General features: G+C 39.7%; 2 protein-coding genes across 7 annotated transcripts in view; one reads left to right on the forward strand and one right to left on the reverse strand.

The window, feature by feature from the left end:
• The window catches only part of fgf14 (fibroblast growth factor 14), a 510,221-nt gene that overhangs the window by 463,842 nt on the left and 27,457 nt on the right, over positions 1-18,922 (forward strand). For 3 of the 5 annotated variants that reach the window (XM_048532718.2, XM_048532721.2, XM_048532720.2), the window contains exon 5: positions 10,105-13,701. In XM_048532718.2, the coding sequence (XP_048388675.1) occupies positions 10,105-10,241 (137 nt within the window). In that variant the 3' untranslated portion in view covers positions 10,242-13,701. Of the gene's footprint in view, positions 1-10,104; positions 13,718-18,922 lie in introns of those variants that run through there. The other 2 variants (XM_059646458.1, XM_048532719.1) reach the window with 2 other exon arrangements.
• Positions 17,320-18,922, reverse strand: part of itgbl1 (integrin, beta-like 1) — a 182,720-nt gene continuing 181,117 nt past the window's right edge. For both annotated transcript variants that reach the window (XM_059646457.1, XM_048532714.2), the window contains one exon: positions 17,320-17,538. In XM_059646457.1, coding sequence (XP_059502440.1) covers positions 17,447-17,538 — 92 coding nt within the window. In that variant the 3' untranslated portion in view covers positions 17,320-17,446. The remainder of the gene's footprint in view (positions 17,539-18,922) is intronic.

The following is an 18,922-nucleotide window of genomic DNA, read 5'->3' on the forward strand; positions in this document are numbered from 1 at the left end:
CAGTACATCATCAGTTATGTTGCCTTTGTTCATTGTTATTTTGACTGTAAATGTTATAAAATAATGGTTGGACCCTTAATTATGAAGACCACGGCTTATACAGGAACAAGTGGGGTAAAGCTTGGAACAGTGCTGTTCTGTATTACATAGATATAGGGCACCTATCAAGAAAAGTAGGAACTAGTTTTGAATTAATCTTTGAAAATTGATAAATTAATTACTTTGTAATTTCAGAAAGGAGCCATTCTGGCATCAGAGCTTGCAGTAAAATCAATTAAGTAATTCAGCCGCAGCCAGATACAGAGATTTAGAGGACAATTAGTGGGGATACTAGACATTCCCTTGGAGGATTCATCATCTGAAGCTGTATCTTCTCAATGGGTAAATCATAATTAAAACTATCACACCACTGATTGAACGAAGGCAACATGAATCTACTGATTCTCTTATCAGTTAAAACATTGTCTGGCTGGAATCTCTGTCAGTAACTGAACATTGTAGCAAGAACTCAGTATCAATATTGCACAAAACACTGTGGATGCTCCGAATCTAAAGAGCAGAAAACGTGGAAATACTCATTAGATCAGGCAACATCTATGAAGAAAGAAACAAAGTGAATGTTCCCAAAATCTTCTAAGGAGTGGCATTAACCATAGGATTGCCACTTCTACATTTTTTCCTGGACAACTAAGCTCCAAATTTCTGGATCAAACTTCTGATCCCAGATTTTTCACAGTTGTGGAACATGCCTTCCATCCATTGTTTCCTCATGAGGCAGAATAGTTGGAGCCCCTTTTTTATGACCCTAGCTACTGTAATTTGATAAGTTTATATGTTCACAACTTTGCACAATTGGACTATTTCCAGCTCTGTTTTTTCCCAGTAAATATTTTCAAAACAATGCCTACAATTACTAATTATTTCATGGTTGATATTTCTTTGTTTAGTGCTAACATTCCCTCACTACAGGTAGTGTTTGCTGTCCTACCCTCATACCCCTACAGTGTTCTTCCTCATCCTTGCACCCCAACAGTGTTCTCAGCTTCCATTGGCCCCCACAATGTTTACCCTCCCTTACCCTGACAGTGGTGACTGTCTCTCCTTCATCCCCAACAGTGTTCACTCACCCTCCCAACTCCCACCATTCAGACCACTCCCTTAACCGAGTGGGTTTCGCCATCTCCCTTAGTTCACCTCCACCCCGCACAACAGTGTTCACTCCCTTTACTCACACTCCAACTGTATTGACTTTCTCCCTCAACCCTGACAGTATTCCCCACGCTCACCACCCTGACAGTGCCTATCCCTATCAGCAGCCCTTGCTGACAACATCCAGTCTCTCCCTCACTCTTTGACACCCTGACAGTCTTCACCCCTCCTCATGCCAACATTCGATTGCACCACCTCCCCTGTCTGGCAACCTCAACCTCAAATCAGGGTGAGAGGGCAGGCAGTCTGGATTTGGTATTGGTGGGGTGAGAGCAGTGGTGGTGGAGGTGGGGGCATGGTGGTGGAGGGTATTTGTTGTTGGTGGCGGTGGAGGTGAGAAGGGGTGAATACTCTTTGGGGAAAGGAGTGAACATTTCCATAGGTGCTGGGTGACACCCCAGCAGATTAAACTTTAAACATGCAGTCAAAAGGTCCAAGTAAATCTTTTCCAAAATCAGGGTAAAGTACAGGGAAAACTGTTCAAGTCTTCCTGGATTTGGCAATCCCAGAACAGCCTGGGCAGGGTGAACCCAGCACCTGTAATGTTAACTTCCCGAGTCAGCACTCTTGACGTTCTTAAACAGGTACCAATGGCATTGATAGGACTGACAGGAGGATGTAATAAAACTCTTTGAACAGTTAGGGACTAAATTGCAAAACAGAACTTTCAAGGTAATAGTCTCTGGATTACTACCTGAGCCACAGTCAAATTGTCACAGGATTAATAAATCCGAGGAGTTAAATGTGTGTTTTAAAGATTAGTGGAATTGGTTGGGCAATAGTTTGGGCAGCAGTACTGGGTAGAAGACAACTGTTCTGATGGGACTTGAACTGTGCTTAGACCAGTATCCTGGCCAAGCAAGTAACCAGGGCTCTAGAATAGGCATTTACCTAATGGGGAGAGGCGGGGGTTGGCAGTCACCGAGTCGTAGAGTAATACAGTATCGAAACAGGCCCTTAGGCCCAAACTGGTCCATGCTGACCGTTAGTGCCCAATCAGCTAATTGCTTGCATTTGGCCCATATCCCTTTAAACTCTTCCCACCATGTACCTATACAAATGTTTTTAAAATGTTTTTAATGAGGGTTAGAGAGGTGGCAAATTTGGGCTTGCAAAGCAAAAGGATATAGCAGCATTGCAGGGCATCTATATGAATGACAATACACAGAGCTGGATGGGAAAGGACAGAGTATCCAAACAAATAACATTGAAATAGGGTCAGAGGGAGAAAAAGTAATGAAAAGGCAAATTAGCAGCTCTCTACTTGAATTCATGCAGCATTTAGAACAAAATGAATGAATTCACAGCCTCGTAGGTGTTGATGAATATAACCTTGTAGCCATTACAGAGATATGATTATGAGAAAATCAAAGCTGGGGACGAAATATTCAGAGGTATGTTACTTCTGAAGAGGAAAAACAGGAAGGAAGAAGTGGTTGGGTAGTTCGGTTAGTACAGGTTGTAATGGGTATGATAACAAGAAGTGATCTTAGATCAAAAGATGTAGAATTCATTTGGGCAAGGTTAGGAAATAACAAGGGGAAGTAATAGGAATGGTCTATTTGCCCCCTAACAGGAACTGTATAGTTGGACAGGTAACAAACCAAGAGATAAATATATCATGTAAAAAAAAGCAGTACATTTGTCAAGGGTGAATTTAACCTTCAGGTAGATTGAAAAAGTCAGATTGACAGAGGTAGCCATGAAGAGGGTTTCATGGAGTATATTTGGGACATTTTCCTGGAATAACATGTGTGAGTCCAATCAAAGATCAGGCTGTTTGGGATCCAGTGATATATAATGGGGAAGGTTCAATAAATGATCTCAGAGTAAAAGATCCCCCAGAAAACAGTGAACATGACATTGTTGAATTTAGCACTAATTTTGAGAGGGAGAAACTTGAGGTGAAAGCAAATGTACTAAATTTAATTAAGAGTAATTACAGAATAAGGGAATGAGGGCAGAGCTAGCTGACACGGGCTAAAGGTAAAGTTTATCAGCAAAGACAATTGAGGAACAGTAACAAATGTTGAAGAAATTAGTTTGTTGGCTCACAACAAAGATATATCCCAGAAAGAAAGATGGATTCTAGGAAGGTGTCACACCAACCATATTTAACTAGGGAAGTTAAAGATAGCATCAACTTGAAAGGGAAAGAAATGCAATGTGACAAAGGTTAATGGTAAGCTAGAGAATTGGATAAGCTTTAACAATTAACAAAGATAACCAAATAAATAATATAGACGATAAAGGAAATTTTGAATCTTAACTTGTGAATGCTATCAAGACGAACATCGACTGCTTTTTAAAAATTATCATCTTTAATATTCTTTAAATATAAATACTTTGAATCAGTTTTCACAGTAGAAGACACTAATTGCATTCCAAATAATCAAAGAGCAAAACAGAGATAGGAAGTAAGTACAATTAGCAGCAATAGGGAATAATTACTAGGGAAAACAATGAAGCTAACAAGGAATAGGTCCCCTGGACCTGATGGGATTCATCTTGGGACATTAAAAGAAGAAGCTATAGAGATAATGGTTGCAATTTTCCAAAAATCCTTCAGAAAAATGCCAGAGGATGGGAAAACTGCCAATGCAATGTTTTTAATTCAGAAAGTGAGGGAGACAAAAATCCAAGTAATTATCGACAATTTGCTTAATGTCTGTAATTGTGAAATATTAAATGATTTTGACCAATGCTTAATTCAGAACTATCTTCACAGCCTTATTCACTCAGTTCCCTGGAACTATTTTCGCTTGAATGATTTGATTGATACTGCAGTCAAAATTAAAGATTGAGAAATCACTTCTTAAAAATTAATACAAAGTGTCAAATGGCGAGGTGGGAGTAAACGTTTATAGAAGTAGATGGTTTGAATTGATATTTGAGAACTCAACCAGGCATTATCAGCCAATCACCTCAAGATTGAGAACTATAAGCATAAAAATATATCTAGTGACTCGTGCTGTGGGAAGAGTGATGTTAAGTACATGTGTGATTATTATTAATAGTTATTATGCATATTCTTCACTTCCCTTTGTCGCCAGAAACATTAGAAGCTCTCTGTCCTGTTCCAATTCTAGTCTTTTGTGCCTAACATACACAAGGACAATCTGCCCATCTTTCCTGTGTTCACTGACCTGCATGGCTCCCTTTCCAGTAATGTCGAGATTTTTTTTAAAATCATGTGATTCCTTTCACTCCCTATCTGTGTGCTTCTGCAATTCCAACTTCTTGTGCATCTTTGGTATCCACTGCACTATCATTGGTGGCTGTTACTGTGTCTGTTTGGGATCTAAATTTTGGAATTCTTTCCCACCAGCCTCCCAAACTCTCTTTCTCTTTTCCTTTCTCTCTTTCTTTCTCTCTTTTGTCTCTATCCCTGTCTCTCTCCCTCTCTCTCTCTCTCTCCCTCTCACTCCTCCTTTAGGATGGTCCTTAAAACCTAACTCTCTGTCCAAGCATTAAGCCACTTGTTCTATGTCCATTCAAAGACAAAGATTGGAAAATGATTCTTGTTATATGCTAGTCTTATCATATTAGCTGGTTGACGTCAAATTATACTTTAGAATACTTCTGCCTTGAGATGTTTTATCACTCTGATGTCACTAGATGAACTCAAGTTGTTGTTGTTGATTAATCATTGGATTCATCATAGATGCCGCATTGAATATCTTTTGTTTTATAATGAATGTAATATTTAATCTTCACTACATTGTGCTGTAACCAGGGTGCCAAAGATCAGACACTATGAACCTTGGCGTTTTCCTAGTGAAGCAATATTCCCTCGCTATCTATCTCGTAATTGATACAAATGACCCCTTATGTCAGTTTGCTGTGAAATCTTGGTTTTGCCAAGGAAAATCAAGTGAAATGTGGCTCAGCGTATCAACAATGACAGTGTTTTCCAGATGTTTCTGATTCTGTGACTCAAGGAGACTGAATAAAGATAAACGAATCCAATAGCTGCAGGTCTAATAATCAGAAATTTAAAGTGATAAAAGAGCTAGAATGAAGGATAAACTATTTAAAACAGTGAGTTGTTAGTATTTGGAATGCACTGTGTAATTCCTGGGCCATAGGATGATTGTAGGAAGTCAATCCTGTCAGCTCCAGGACATGTTTGCTGGAATTCCTCAGGTTAGCGTCCTAGGCCCAACCATCTTCAAGCTGCTTCATCAATGACCTTCCATTCACCATAAGGTCAGAAGTGGATATGTTCACCAATGATTGCACAATGTTCCACATCATCTGCAACCCTTTCAGATGCTGAGAAGTCCATGACCAAATGCAGCAAGATCTGGACCATGACTATATAAAAACCAAAAGAACTGCTGTAAATCAGGAACAAAAATAGAAAAGCTCAGCAGGTCTGGCAGCATCTATGAAGAAAAATCAGAGTTAACATTTCAGGTCCAGTGATCCTTCCTCAGAACTCAGTATTGGGGAAGGGTCACCGGATCTGAACCATTAACTGATTTTTCTTCACAGCTGCTGCCAGACCTGCTGAGCTTTTCCAGCAACTTCTGTTTTTGTTCCTGAACCATGATTATGCCTGTGCTGACAAGTGGCAAGAAACATTTGCACCAGGGAATGACCACCTCCAACAAGAGGAAATCAAATCATAGTTCCTTGAATTTCAATGGCATTCCTACTGCTGAATCCCCCACAATGAATATCTTGGCAGCTACCATTGACCAGAAGCTAAATTAGACCTGCCATGTAAGTTCTGTGGCTACAAGAGCGAGACAGAAGCTAGGAATCCTGAAGTGAGTAATTCATCTCCTGACTCCCCAAAGCCTGTCCACCATCTACAAGGAGCAGGCCAGGAGTGTGTTGGAATACTCCCCACTTGCCGGGATGGGTGCAGCTCCGACAACACTCAAGAAGCTCAATGCCATCCAGCATAAAGCATCCTATTTGGATGGCACCCCATTCTTTATCTTCAGTGTTCATTGCCTTGCCACAGATGTGCAGTGGCAGCGATGTATCCCGTCTAAAAGATGCACTGCCATAACTTGCTGAGGTTTCTCTGTAAACTGCTTTCCAAACCCATGACCTCTATCAATGGAAAGTCAAAGGCAACAGATGCATGGGAAAACCACCACCTGAATGTTTCCCTCCAAACCACATGCCATGCTGACTTGGAAGTATGTTGCTGTTTCTTCAATGTCGCTGGACCAACTTCCTGAAACTCCCACATGAGCAGCACTATGGGTATCCCTGGACCCCAAGCTTGAAGCAATTCAAGAAGACAGCTAACCACCACCTTCTTCAGTACAAATCTCACAAAGCCAACAATGTATGCATAAATTCATTTTTAAAAGGTGGTGGATAGAAATTTGATAGAGGTCTTCCATCTATATTGGATAAATACCTGAAGGACATAAAATCACAGTGGCGTGAGAAAAGAGATTACTTCGATTGCTCTTCCAAAGAGCTGGTCCAAACTTGATGGGCTGAATGGCCTCTTTCTAATTTGCACTGTTTTATGATTCTAAGATTGTGCAATAAACGGTCACAAATGGCTTTAGAATGTCAACAGGTAATTGCTTTAATTCATTGCCACAAGGGAGATATCCTCAGAGAGATGCTTCTTTTAATCTGTGAGAAAGGAAAACATCTGACTGTTGCTGAAAGAACTGAATAGCTCTTCAGTCATTGTAAACATTTTTTCCAGCTGCCAGAAGGAGGCTGAGATAGACCATCATTCTGCCTCTGAGTGATTATTGATGGACCTGAATGAAAATCTTCCTGGCACCTAAACTCTCAGTTCAGATTGGATTAGTTTAACAACAGCTCAATTGCCAAAGGTGTTCAAATGATTGGCTCACAAATGGCATCAGCTACTATTATGTGGCCATACCTTGATGATGGCCTTTAGACAGATGGCTGGAAAGATTGCCCGTTTCAGGGAGACGGTTCACTTTTGGCATGCAAATTCATACATAGAGCCTTAATGCATCATGTTTACCCTGCTGTTTTCTTTTGTACCAGAGTCGCACAGCCAGGGGACCTAGAATAGATTGCTCAGGAAGACAGACCAAATGAATATTCACCTTTTACAGCTATAGCAGGAATGTCATCTGCCTAACTTTCTAATTATACCCACTCCCACTCCCCCAGCTCTTCCAGTGTAAGTACAGGTATTTCTGCTATAACACATGTGTCATTAACACGAATTGGCTGTAACATAATTGGTGAATAGTGGAAGCTGTTTGGATAACACAAGCTTTCTGCTGTACAGGTATAGAAATTTTCTATAGCGTCAATTTCCCTACAATGCTATTTGCTATGGCAATTTTCTAAAGTGTGATTTTCTATAGCGTAAGGTCACACAAGAATGCAACTATCACATTATAAGGAAAACAGTGAACTAATATCCTAATTCACGCACAAATATCCTCAAATCCAGTCACCGAAAGCTCCAACCAGACGTTGTTAATCCTCCAGGAATTGAGTGCCATTCTCCAGGACACTTCTCAAGCAATCCAGGAGAAAAATCTTAGGAGGATTAAAGCCCTTTCTTTCCATTTCCTTTCAACACTTCTACTACTTAGTCCTGAAGATGTTTGCAATCGGAAAATAGCCTTTGGCAGTCACAATCCATCCAATCAATTAACAGCATAAAAACAGAAGGAACTGCGGATGCTGTAAACCAGGAACAAAAACAGAAGTTGCTGGTAAAGCTCAGTGGATCTGACAGCATCTGTGAAGAAAATATCAAGAGTTAACGTTTCGGGTCCGGTGACCCTTCCTCAGAGTGCGCTTGCTTTCTGATTGCCTGTGGGAAGGCAGTTGAGGACCCAATACATCAGGTGACCGTTAGTGAGACATTGATGTTGTTGGTCATGTGATTAAACCATCCAGGAAAATGTCCAATCAGAGTTTACCACCCTTACATTGGCCTCAAGGTGCCTTGAGTTTAACGGCAGTATTATTGAGCACCCTTTCGCTGGTGAACTATTCTCTTTAAAACAAATATTAGAAGAGAATTTCCTGCCTTATTGAAGCTACTCTCTGTGGTGCATGTCAAATTTTTCTTTGGAAGACTCAGGACAGCATAGCGCTGAGAAAACACTGTGTGAGCTTTCCTCACGTGCCTGTAAGACCCTGCTGAAACCCATTATCGAACACTTACCAGGGAGACAGGAAGCAGAAGGTACCATTTTAGGACTGGAAATTTCAAATGCTAATTCTGATTCTAACGGTCCCACCCTAACTCTCTCCACCATCACTTCATCATCAAGGTGCCCCATCTTCTCACAGTCCGTTATAAATCTACCAATGATTGTTGCCTGAACATGCTTTTCTTCCTCAATTCTTTCTTTTTAGAACTGATAATGCAAAATGTTTGAAATAATAGTGTTAAAACCCTTTATGTCTTAAATTGATTTAGTAATCAGTCAAACTCAAATGCATGACTCAAATTATGTTTGCCAGGTGTGACATAAATTCATAGACTGGGTCTGCTTGCCTGCAAGCAGAAGGAATAAACTAAAATCTTACATCTTTTTTGAATTACCTGGGAATTTGGGGAGCCTCATTGCTTTTTCCATGAGTGTTTCAGCCAGAGTCAACCTATCAGCTACCTCTTTTTCTTGCACTGTAAATTGTTGTGATCGCTATTGCAGCATTCTTGTGTTTGTCTTGATTCGTGAAAGATGAAAATCTTTAGCAACATAGCTCTCCTTTCAGCAATGTGTAAGAAGAGTGACTTGCTTTTACAGCCCCGGTAAGCTTTCTCTGGGGTATTGTTCCCAGCAGTGGCCTGAAAGTTGATCTTCAATCCATGCAGAGCCCAGGGCAATGCTGGGGCGTGGGGGGCGGTTGCGCAATTGTTTGTGTTAATGTGTGGGCAGATCCTAGGACTTTTTGACCTGCCCAGTGGATTGCTGCTGATTTCATTTGGCAGCAGCTTGCTGACCAGTGCCAAGACAATGAGGCCTCAGCATCCCTTGGGTGATATAGTATTGAGGAGACCATTCAGCCCATCATACCATGCAGGCTGATTGAAAGGACTATCCAATTAGTCCTCTCCGTTTGTTCTTTGCCCTGCCTATTCTTTTCCTTTCCAAGTGTTTATCCAATTTTGGATATATAAGATTCGAATTGAAATCTTTTGGCAGTGATTGCATCTTGCACTACCATCCTCCCTTTGATCCTCTCCTTTCCCTGTCAATCTTCTACTACTTAATGTACCATTTCTCAAATTCCAACACACCAATTTAACTCCCCGTGTTCCCACCTATCCCCAGGGCTCCACCCCCCCTCCCCTCTCCACCAATCTCTGTAGACCTCCACCAATCTCTATTACCCCCACCCTATCTTCTATGACCCTTAACTCCCCCTCCCTTCCCAAAACTTCCTCATTCCTCTTCTCACCCCAACCCATTCTCTCTACTAGCCCCTTGATCCCACATACTTTTACTCCATCACCTCCCACCACCCTCCCACTCCCTTCATCCCACCCCATAAGTGATGGTTAAAATCTGGAACATGACATCACTGCAAAGAGAATTTCATTGGAAACTTTGTCAATTTGAAAGGAAAACCTCATTCTTGTGCTTTCTGATAAGGGAGCCGTGTTCCCTGTCTTCAGTTGTGCAAAGCAACAAGATCTGCCTATTAAGGATGGATTTTGTGGAAGCAAAAGTGTTGGTAAACCCCATCTTCATCAAAATATATTATTAGTTCTGAAACCAAAACCAAAACCTGACTTTCCAAGCGCTGAACCTCTGAGCAAAGCCATACAGTTAAACCAATCCTTTTGAGACAGGATCCATTTGATTAGTGAAAGGTTATGACAGCATAGACTGTGTTGTGAACATTGCAAATGCAGAGCACAGATGGCTGTTTCATGTCTGCATTGTCTCCGATCCCTTGCAGTTGCCATGTACCGAGAGCCATCATTGCACGATATTGGTGAAACCTTACCGAAAAATGCAGCCACCCCCAGCAAAAGCACAAGTACTTCTGCAATAATGAATGGAGGGAAGCAAGTGAAAAAGAACAAGTCAACATAGCCAGCCAGATCTTGGTGAGGACGTGAATTCCTAAACCATTACACTGTTGTGTGATTTATCCCTGGCAGACTCTCTCCTTCTAATGTCTGTGGATCAGGTAAAGCAAGTGAACCCCTTGTTCATTGCAGTCTTTGGTCTATCTCATTGCAAGTGGATAAATCTCAATACGTAGCTCTTTCCACAACAAGAAGACATTTGGAGAACCAGCTAAACTCTAACCATGGATGTCCTACCAAGATAATGGAATGAATGCCTTTTATCTATTTCCTCTTAACTGTGACACTCCATGAGAATGACATATTTCACAACTGCATTTGGTACATTGCCTGCTAAACACACACCTGAGAGAGTGTCTCTTTTTGTCGAGTCCCGGAGAAGGTTAAGTGTTTCAGACCTGTCAATTTGTAACACAGCAGATGGCAGTGGGGATCCCAGATCATCGCTGTATATCTCTGCTCATTCAGGACTAAGCCCCTCTCTCGTTTTTTAACATGGCTGCTCTATGCACTGTCCTAACCTCCTTTTCTTTCGCAGGGACTGTTGTGTGTTTTTTGCTGTTGGGAAAAAGTAGACAATGGGAAAATTAAAATGCCAACACTGGGTTGATGCCAGTGTTGAACTGGAAACACCAACAATTATCAGGGATATGAGAAGTGTTGGAAAAAAAAACTATTACAATGACGTATATCAATGAGCAATGGGATCAATGTCTCAAACATGGCTAGATGTGTAAATGAAAAGAGACTGACAAATTGTTCTTTAGATTGTTGGCAATGCAGGGGGAATTGAGTCAATCACAATCTAGAAGGTGCTCTGATTAGCACCAAGCTCCTCCACAGCTCCCTTTTTTGTGACATTGTGCTGCATACACTGGTCACGTCCAATGCCTTGTCTAATGAACAGGCTCCACTGCTCCCAGATTGCGTGTGGGGCTCACCCGTGCACAAAAGCTAACCCTTCCATCCCTCCCTCTCCCCACCAGCATCCTTGGAAATTTGTTGTTCCTCATTTGTCACCCTGGGATTGTGCATTCGATGGCTCATTGGGGAAAGTCTGCTCCCTGCTTGAACTAAACAAAATGCTGAAATGATATCACAGGACTGTGAGCCATTTCATCGAGTCTATTGGGAGCCTAGGCAAGACTATCTGCCAGTGTGTGACCTCACCCCAGTAACAAGAGGTGAGAATTAAAGGAGGTGCTTTTGTTATTGCTATGGAGAATCTAAACAAAAAGGGATTTTAATGGTTGAGAGGGATACTTGCAAGAGTTTTCTTTTTGTTCTCCTCTTTAAGCTCAGCATGTAGTTTGGCTCATTGTGGTCAATGTGCCAGCATACCTCTAGCCCAGCATGCAGCTGGCCATTAGTCACTGGAAACTGCTGGGCTGCAGGTGATTTGCCTTGTTTTTAAATGCATACCAAAACCAGGATTCCTAGTGGAATAGGAGGTGATTATCGCGAGTCATGTTAAACTTTAATTAATTAATTTGTCAAAGTTATTGAGTTATTTTAAGTGTTTCAAATAGTATTCTTTTCTAATCACAAATCAGTGTCGACCATGCCCCATTTTATTTACAAATATGATTTGTTTCACATTTTTATCTTATTCCACCAAAGCAAGCTAACCTGAAAAGAGAAAAAATAGTTGGCTGACAAATACTCAAATTGTTCTAACTAGAACGTCCCACATTACTCTGTTAACTGCTTGCTACAGTAATCTAGCTAAGCAATCTTCCAACATGCTGAAATATTAATCATCAAACACAAATACATTGATATTTTAATTCCACCCTGCCAGTAATTTTAATCGTAAGTTTCTTCAACATAGTTTCTACTTTAATTCTACCGAGTGAGAAGTGCTTTATTCTGATGTATATTAAACAGAAGCTTAAGATGACATAATTTCCAAACATGGGACTTGAGATAGTGTCTAAGTAAATAAACTCAGTAAAATGGCAAACAAAAGTCATAATTAATTCAGGAAAGTCAATCCTTACCAAGCTAAGAGAAATCTTTCAAAATATAATTCATAATGACAGTATCACCAGAATGAAGTCAAGTTCGAGTCCCCCAGACCTAGCTAAAACTGTCATTTGTTGAATGAAAATTACTTTTCAACATGTTTACGAACACCACTGCCTCAAAATAAAGATTAGAGTCGTGAGATTCATGGCCGCTTATTACATATGACAAGACTCAATGTAATGGAGAATGCAAATCATGAAAAATGTATTTTAACTGAAAACAGGAGAGAAATGTGAATATTGAGTTTAACTTAAAATCAAAAAATAATGACTTCGCTGCACTGTGAATCATGTCATTATATTAGTGAAGGAAAACTAATTTAGGGAACTGATGAGCAGGACTTTATAAATGTGAATTCTCAAAGATGAGCGTTGTACTAATTGAAAGCCATTCTATAGTCTGGTACTATTCAGTATGTTTCAATCATTTTATTTTCAACCAGATTGTGCAAACATATTCTCACTTTCTCATAAGATTTACTTGTAATATAGATGGTCAAAGTGTTTCTGCATTACAAAGAATTGTTTGTCAAGCTGCAGGTTTCGCAGTTCTTAACAAGCTTGAAATCTATTCAATAAGTATTTTTTTCTTTCTAATATTTCGGGTTTATTTTACAAAATATTTCTGCAGATTCTTACTGAGTAGGAAATGTTGCTCGGCTGCTGCTATGCTGCTAATGTGTTACATCTGATAACTTTTAGCAATTTATAACTCATTGTTTGTCCAATGACCAATTTGTGTTTTTTTCTAAAATAAAAAGGAACAGAAAAGAAGATTTAAGCACATCAGTCAGCCAGCGCGGAGTCTCTGTACTGAGCTAATTAAATGCTGTGATTAAAAATGAAACTACTTGTCAGTGTAATTTTGATTCTGGCTTTATAGGGGCAGACATTACCAGAGACCACATGAAGAAGATCACATACAACTTGAAGTTTTTGACAGTGAACTATCATCACTTCCCTTCGCAAAACAATTAATAAATTAAACTCGGGCTGAATTTATTTTTGTTAATGACAATGAATATATATTTGTTAATCCCTCTTTTTTCCTCTTTTGTTCTTAAGTTGTCAGTGAGCGTGTTTTTTTCCAAATGAATGGTTGTCCTTGACAAATTACTTCTTTTCATGTTTTTGTTTTGAAAGAGAAGTACAGCACAGAGGGATATTAATTCTTTGTGCTTTGGTTCCTATTTTGTCTGTTGTCTCATTTGTTGCATGGGAAGAGGATGGCGTTGATGAACCAGAACTGCATGTAGTAGGTTGTATGTATCAAGAACTGTTGGTATGTTTTACTAAAATTACATACATATATGCAAAAAAGTTTGTCTGCATTGTACAGTTTAAATGTTTATTATCATTTGTTGTACACAAATACAGCATATTGAATAAAATATTTGTATGAAGACACAGTGCAACCATAGCCCATACACTTTGCCCTGTTGAAATGTGAGGTGCAATCTCTGGTGCTATCCAAGAAGGGAATGGGACAACAAGGTCCATTGCCCAGTCTTTTCATTTTCTAAAAATATTTTCATCCTTTCTTTTTCGGTATGCTCATCATGTCAACATTGAATGAAGTAATTGTGATTATAGACCTTTCTAAATTCGACCCCAGCATTGGACCTGTGATTTGTATTGTGTCAATTTTTAAATTATAGAATAGATCAGGGTGTTTTGGCACTGAAGGTCTGTTCACACATTCCCAAGTGGTTTCAAGAAATCACTGTTGAATTGTGGTTGATGTTAGGTGCTTCTGTGTGATATGACTGTTGGAATCAAGTAGGAACATGGTACATTCGCAAATAAAAACCCATCTAGCCTGGGAGATTGGTGTTTGGTGTTTGACTGTGTCAAGCATTAATCTGAAGATTGTTAGATTCATGTGATGTATAAGAGTCAATACAACATTTTTGACTCTGTATGAACTGAACAAACCATTCCATTATAAACAGTCACCAGTGCACTAAAAGGTAACCACCTGCCCAAATTAGTTAGGAAATAGCAATAAATATATTTTCACCAGTTCTGCCACCATCCCCTGAACAAATCATTTTTAATAATGCTTTAAGATGAAAGAGATATTCTGTCTAAGAACATAAGAAACGCGAGGAGGAGTTTGCCATTCAGCCCCTTGAACCTGCTACAATATTCAGTAAGATCATGGCTGATATCTATCTCAACTCCACTTTGTGCTCTATCACCATACCCTCTAATTACTGTATTATCCAAATATCCATTAACTTTGTTGTGACATACTCAATGACTGAACATCTAGTCCAGTTCAAAACAAGGGGCTGGATAACACAGTTTACAAATAGATAATAATAGACACTGTGTCCCTTAGGCAGACCCTTGAGATCAAGGATTATTGGTTTCAACACTGGCTTGATGAGTTCCAAGTAGATATGTCCCACAACCGACCTGTAGATTCTTCCCCAGGGTTGATGAGTTGTTCAGGCTTTTGTGTGATGTGTCTGACTCCTCAGCACTTTTCCAGTGAAGTCTCCCAACATGTTCAGTTCCTTCCTGAATGAGCCTTCGCTGTTTTGTTCATACACAATGGTGTTTCCTGAGTCAGTAGAGTGTTTGACCACTTCATGGATTTGAGGACATCCCTAAAGTGTGTCCAGTGGTCTCCAGAGACCCTTCTGCCACAACTGAGTTCTAATGGGAGCAGATACTTCAGGAGGCTGGTGGTCAAGTGAACTTGGATGTCCAGCTCAGCAGAACTGGTTTTTGATTGAGTAGAGCTTTGATGCTGGGCAAGCTGGTTTGTCAGAGAAAGTTACAAATAATGAATAGAGGAAATGGCAAATGAAAACCTGCTTCTGCAGTTTTTCTCAGAAAATGATTGACCAGCCAATATGTGAACAACTACATTGGCCAGATACACGTTCGAACTCATGTCCGCAGCAAGGGACAGAGGGGACTGAATCATATTTTTGAAAACAGCTACAGGCACAGGAAGATATTCCTCTGAGTTTTTGACCCACGACGGAATTTTTAAAAAAATTATTGTGAGGAGAGAGAATGTGTTGCCAGGGGAAATGAGACTAAGAGGAGGTCCAGCAAAGAAGTAGCTCTGCAAGAGAGCTGCACCGTTAAATGCCAGGCACTGGACAGTTTAAGTCATGGAGAGCCCTAGAACTAAATGTAAAGCTGTAAGGATGAGTCCTCCACAATCCTGCCAACTGTTCGAGGGATGTTAACCCTCCAGGACGGCCCTAACTACCAGGGACCCTAGAGTAAACAAAACCCTGGAGAAAAATCGTAGGAGCAATGAAATAAATTATGAAATAATTGCCCAAAGTTTTGAAACTACTCAGCATGTTTGGCAGCATCTGTGGAAAGAGGAATGACATTAATGTTTCAGGTCTGTGAGCCTTCACCAGAACTCAGAGTAACTTGTGTGTTTGTTTCATTTTCTTTTAAAAGGAGTTTAGAAGAATGAGAAATGATCATGTTAAAACATAAGGTTCTGTGGGGAAGCGTATTGACAGAGAAGATACTGGGAGGATACTTCCTTTAATGGGTGAATCTAGGGACATTGTTTCAGTACAAAAGGTCTCTCGTCCATTTAAGACATAAATGAAGTGAAATTTCATTTTCTGAGATGTTCATTAACATTTAGAAATCTGATGCCTGGGTAATTGAATATGCTAAAGGCTGAGTTATTTGGATTTTTGAATTACAAGAGAATCAAGGGTTTTGGTATGGGCTGGGAGTGTGTTCGGTGGGACAGAAGCTCAGGGAATTAGACAAGAAACTGGAGTTGCATAATCCATCCGAATCACCAGGATCTTGTTGAATGGTTGAGCTAGTTCAAAGGGCCAAATGATCTAAGCCTGCTCCTGTTTCCCATGATTTATATTTGAAGGGTTATCCTTACTTTTGTGACTAAAATATGGAAGATTGGGGGAATGAATGCTGTTTGCAGGATGAAGAAGGATCAACCAATTAGTAATGAGAACTCACTTCACTCTCTGATTTCTATCAAAAGATGGGCACAGAGGTTGGACATAGTGGGATTTTGCAGCATAGGTGGGGTTGTGGCAAGTTGAAGGCAGGCCTTCATGGGATGAAATGTTGAGGGGTCCAAACAGAGTTGGCAATTTTATGGGAAATAAATGCATTTTCCCAGGACAACACTATTTATTCCAAGGTGCACAACACATTTGAAACAGGAATCCTACTCCTGCCAAGCAGCATCACTTGTACCTTTGTGTTCATTAGTACAAGTATACCATAGTAATATGAGATTCGGTTCAACTGATCCATGCTGGCGTTTATGCTATTCCTAAAGTCTCCTGCTCCATTTCACCTCATTTTTATCTCAATGCTCCTTTCTGTCTTGTGTTTATCCAGATTTCCCTTCAATGTTAAATACCATTCTTTCAACCTTCCCTAGCATGTTCCATATTCACCACAATCTCTTGAGTTCCCTATTGAATTTATTAGTGACCATCTTAATTTGAAGAGTTTTTTCAGGAATTCATCCAATGGAGAAATTAACCATTTTACCTGGTACACGAAATAATGTATTGAATCTGTACATATAGAAGAATCACACAGGAGTGCCACATTTACTTTATTCAAAGTTTAAGTACATCTTCTTAAAAGCTTGATTAAGGATAGGCTACACAGTGTGAAAGTTGTCTAAATCACTATTGAATGATTGTCAAAACAGGCAGTTTCTAAAACCAGTCCATATTTATTGCAACAATCGTTTGCAGATGAGTCAAAAGTTCTTGGCTGTATGCAGATTTACTGCCAACAGATTCTCTTTGTAATGAGTGGCATTTTTGCCTCCAACAGCCAAAATTATAGTTATGACCTCAATTTCTAAGCAATTGCTTGGCATACAAGAAAACAGTTTGCTGGCATATCTGTAGATTATTAGTTATTGAAGCTGGTCTCATTAAAAGGCATAATAGAACCATGGCGTCAAGCACTCATGCTAATAAATCCAGTACATTTGTCACTAAAGGTCATTTGCCACTTATATTGATGTGTTGGCAATGAAGCTATTAGTCTCTGATGGTGCATGCCAAGTAGCAAACCTAAAATGGATATGTTACCAAGTAATTTCTTGCATATTTCTAAGGCTGGTTTGGATAATACCATAAGTCGTGCAGCAGAAGACAAATCGTATTCAAATGTCCTCCTCAATACTGTACAATCTTCAGAAGCTTTCCAGCCCCATCCAGATTTCACAGGCATTCCCAGTCCATTCATCAAAGCAGTCACAGATTCCACAATCACAGATACCATTCCCTGTGTTGCAAAAAAAATTACGTTGCAGTTATAACACGAAAGTGTGGAGTGCTGATTCTCTAAATAAATTGCAGATTACATATATCATTGTGTTTTAACATCATTATTATTCAGACAGTTGAGTTGTTTGATCAGCATTTTGGCATTTCTCAGAGGTATGCCAGTTGGAAGATTTTATGATGAACAATTACTGATTAAAGTCATTATGAAAGAGGAGATGTTTTAATATGCTAATTATTAGAGGGATGGCATTAGGCTGGCATGTAATAGGCATTGATAAGACACCAGGATCAGATGAGATGCCTCTAAAGATACTGAGGGAAGTATGGATAGATATTATTGAAGTACCATTCATAATCTTTCTCTTCAGAATTGGCAGAGTGAGAAAGTTGCAAATACCACTTCCTTGTTCAAAATGTGCTGTAAAGATAAATTCAACAACTACACTCCCATCAGTTGACCTCAGTGGTGGTAAAACATTTAGAAATAATAACCTGGAACAAAATTAACAGTTGCTTGGAAATGGATTATATAAGCAAAACCAGCACAAATTTGCTAAGGGTTAATGCTGTTTATCCAACTTGTTTGCATTTATTTGATGATGTGATAGGATGAGTTGTTGGGGGTAATATGGTTGATCTATGGGCTTCCAAAAGTCATCTGACAAAGTAGGATATGCAGATGTGTCAACAAAGTTAAACCACATCAAATAAAATTGACAGTAGTGGCTCGGCCATGAGGTTGGCTGAGTGGCAGGAAATAGAAAATAGCAATGACCAGTTGATTTTTGGATGGAAGGCAATGAAACAGTGAGGTTCCCCAGTGGTCAGTACAAGAACCACTGATGTTGTTTGATTTATATTAATGACCTGGATCTAGATGTCCAAGACGCAATTCGAAATGTGTCAATGACTAGATCTTAGATACACTGTAAACCATGAGAACAGTAGTGATAAACCTTAAATACATATAGACATGCTGTGGAATGAGTGGACATGTGGCAGATTAAATTTAATACAAGAATGTGTGAAGTGATGCATCGTGCCGGGAGGAATGAGCAGAGACAATTTATAGTAAAAGAAAGCACTGCAGTGTGTAGGAGTACAGATATCTGGAGGGATAAGTGCTTAATTGTTGAAGCTGTTAGGCAGATTGGGAAAGTATACAATACAGCATATGGCATTCTGGGAATCTATAAATAGGGACATAGCTTCCTTACTTTTGTAATCAATGGTGAACCTTTATCACACAATGATTCAGCCTCAGCTAGAATACAATTCTGGGTTGTACATTTTAAGAAGAATGTGAAAGTATAAGAGAGAGTGCACAAAGGATTTAGAAAAATTGTGGAACTGAAGTTACATTGATAGAATGAAGAACCTGG

Source organism: Stegostoma tigrinum, chromosome 6 (genome assembly GCF_030684315.1).
Source record: "Stegostoma tigrinum isolate sSteTig4 chromosome 6, sSteTig4.hap1, whole genome shotgun sequence".
Classification (NCBI taxonomy): Eukaryota; Metazoa; Chordata; class Chondrichthyes; order Orectolobiformes; family Stegostomatidae; genus Stegostoma; species Stegostoma tigrinum.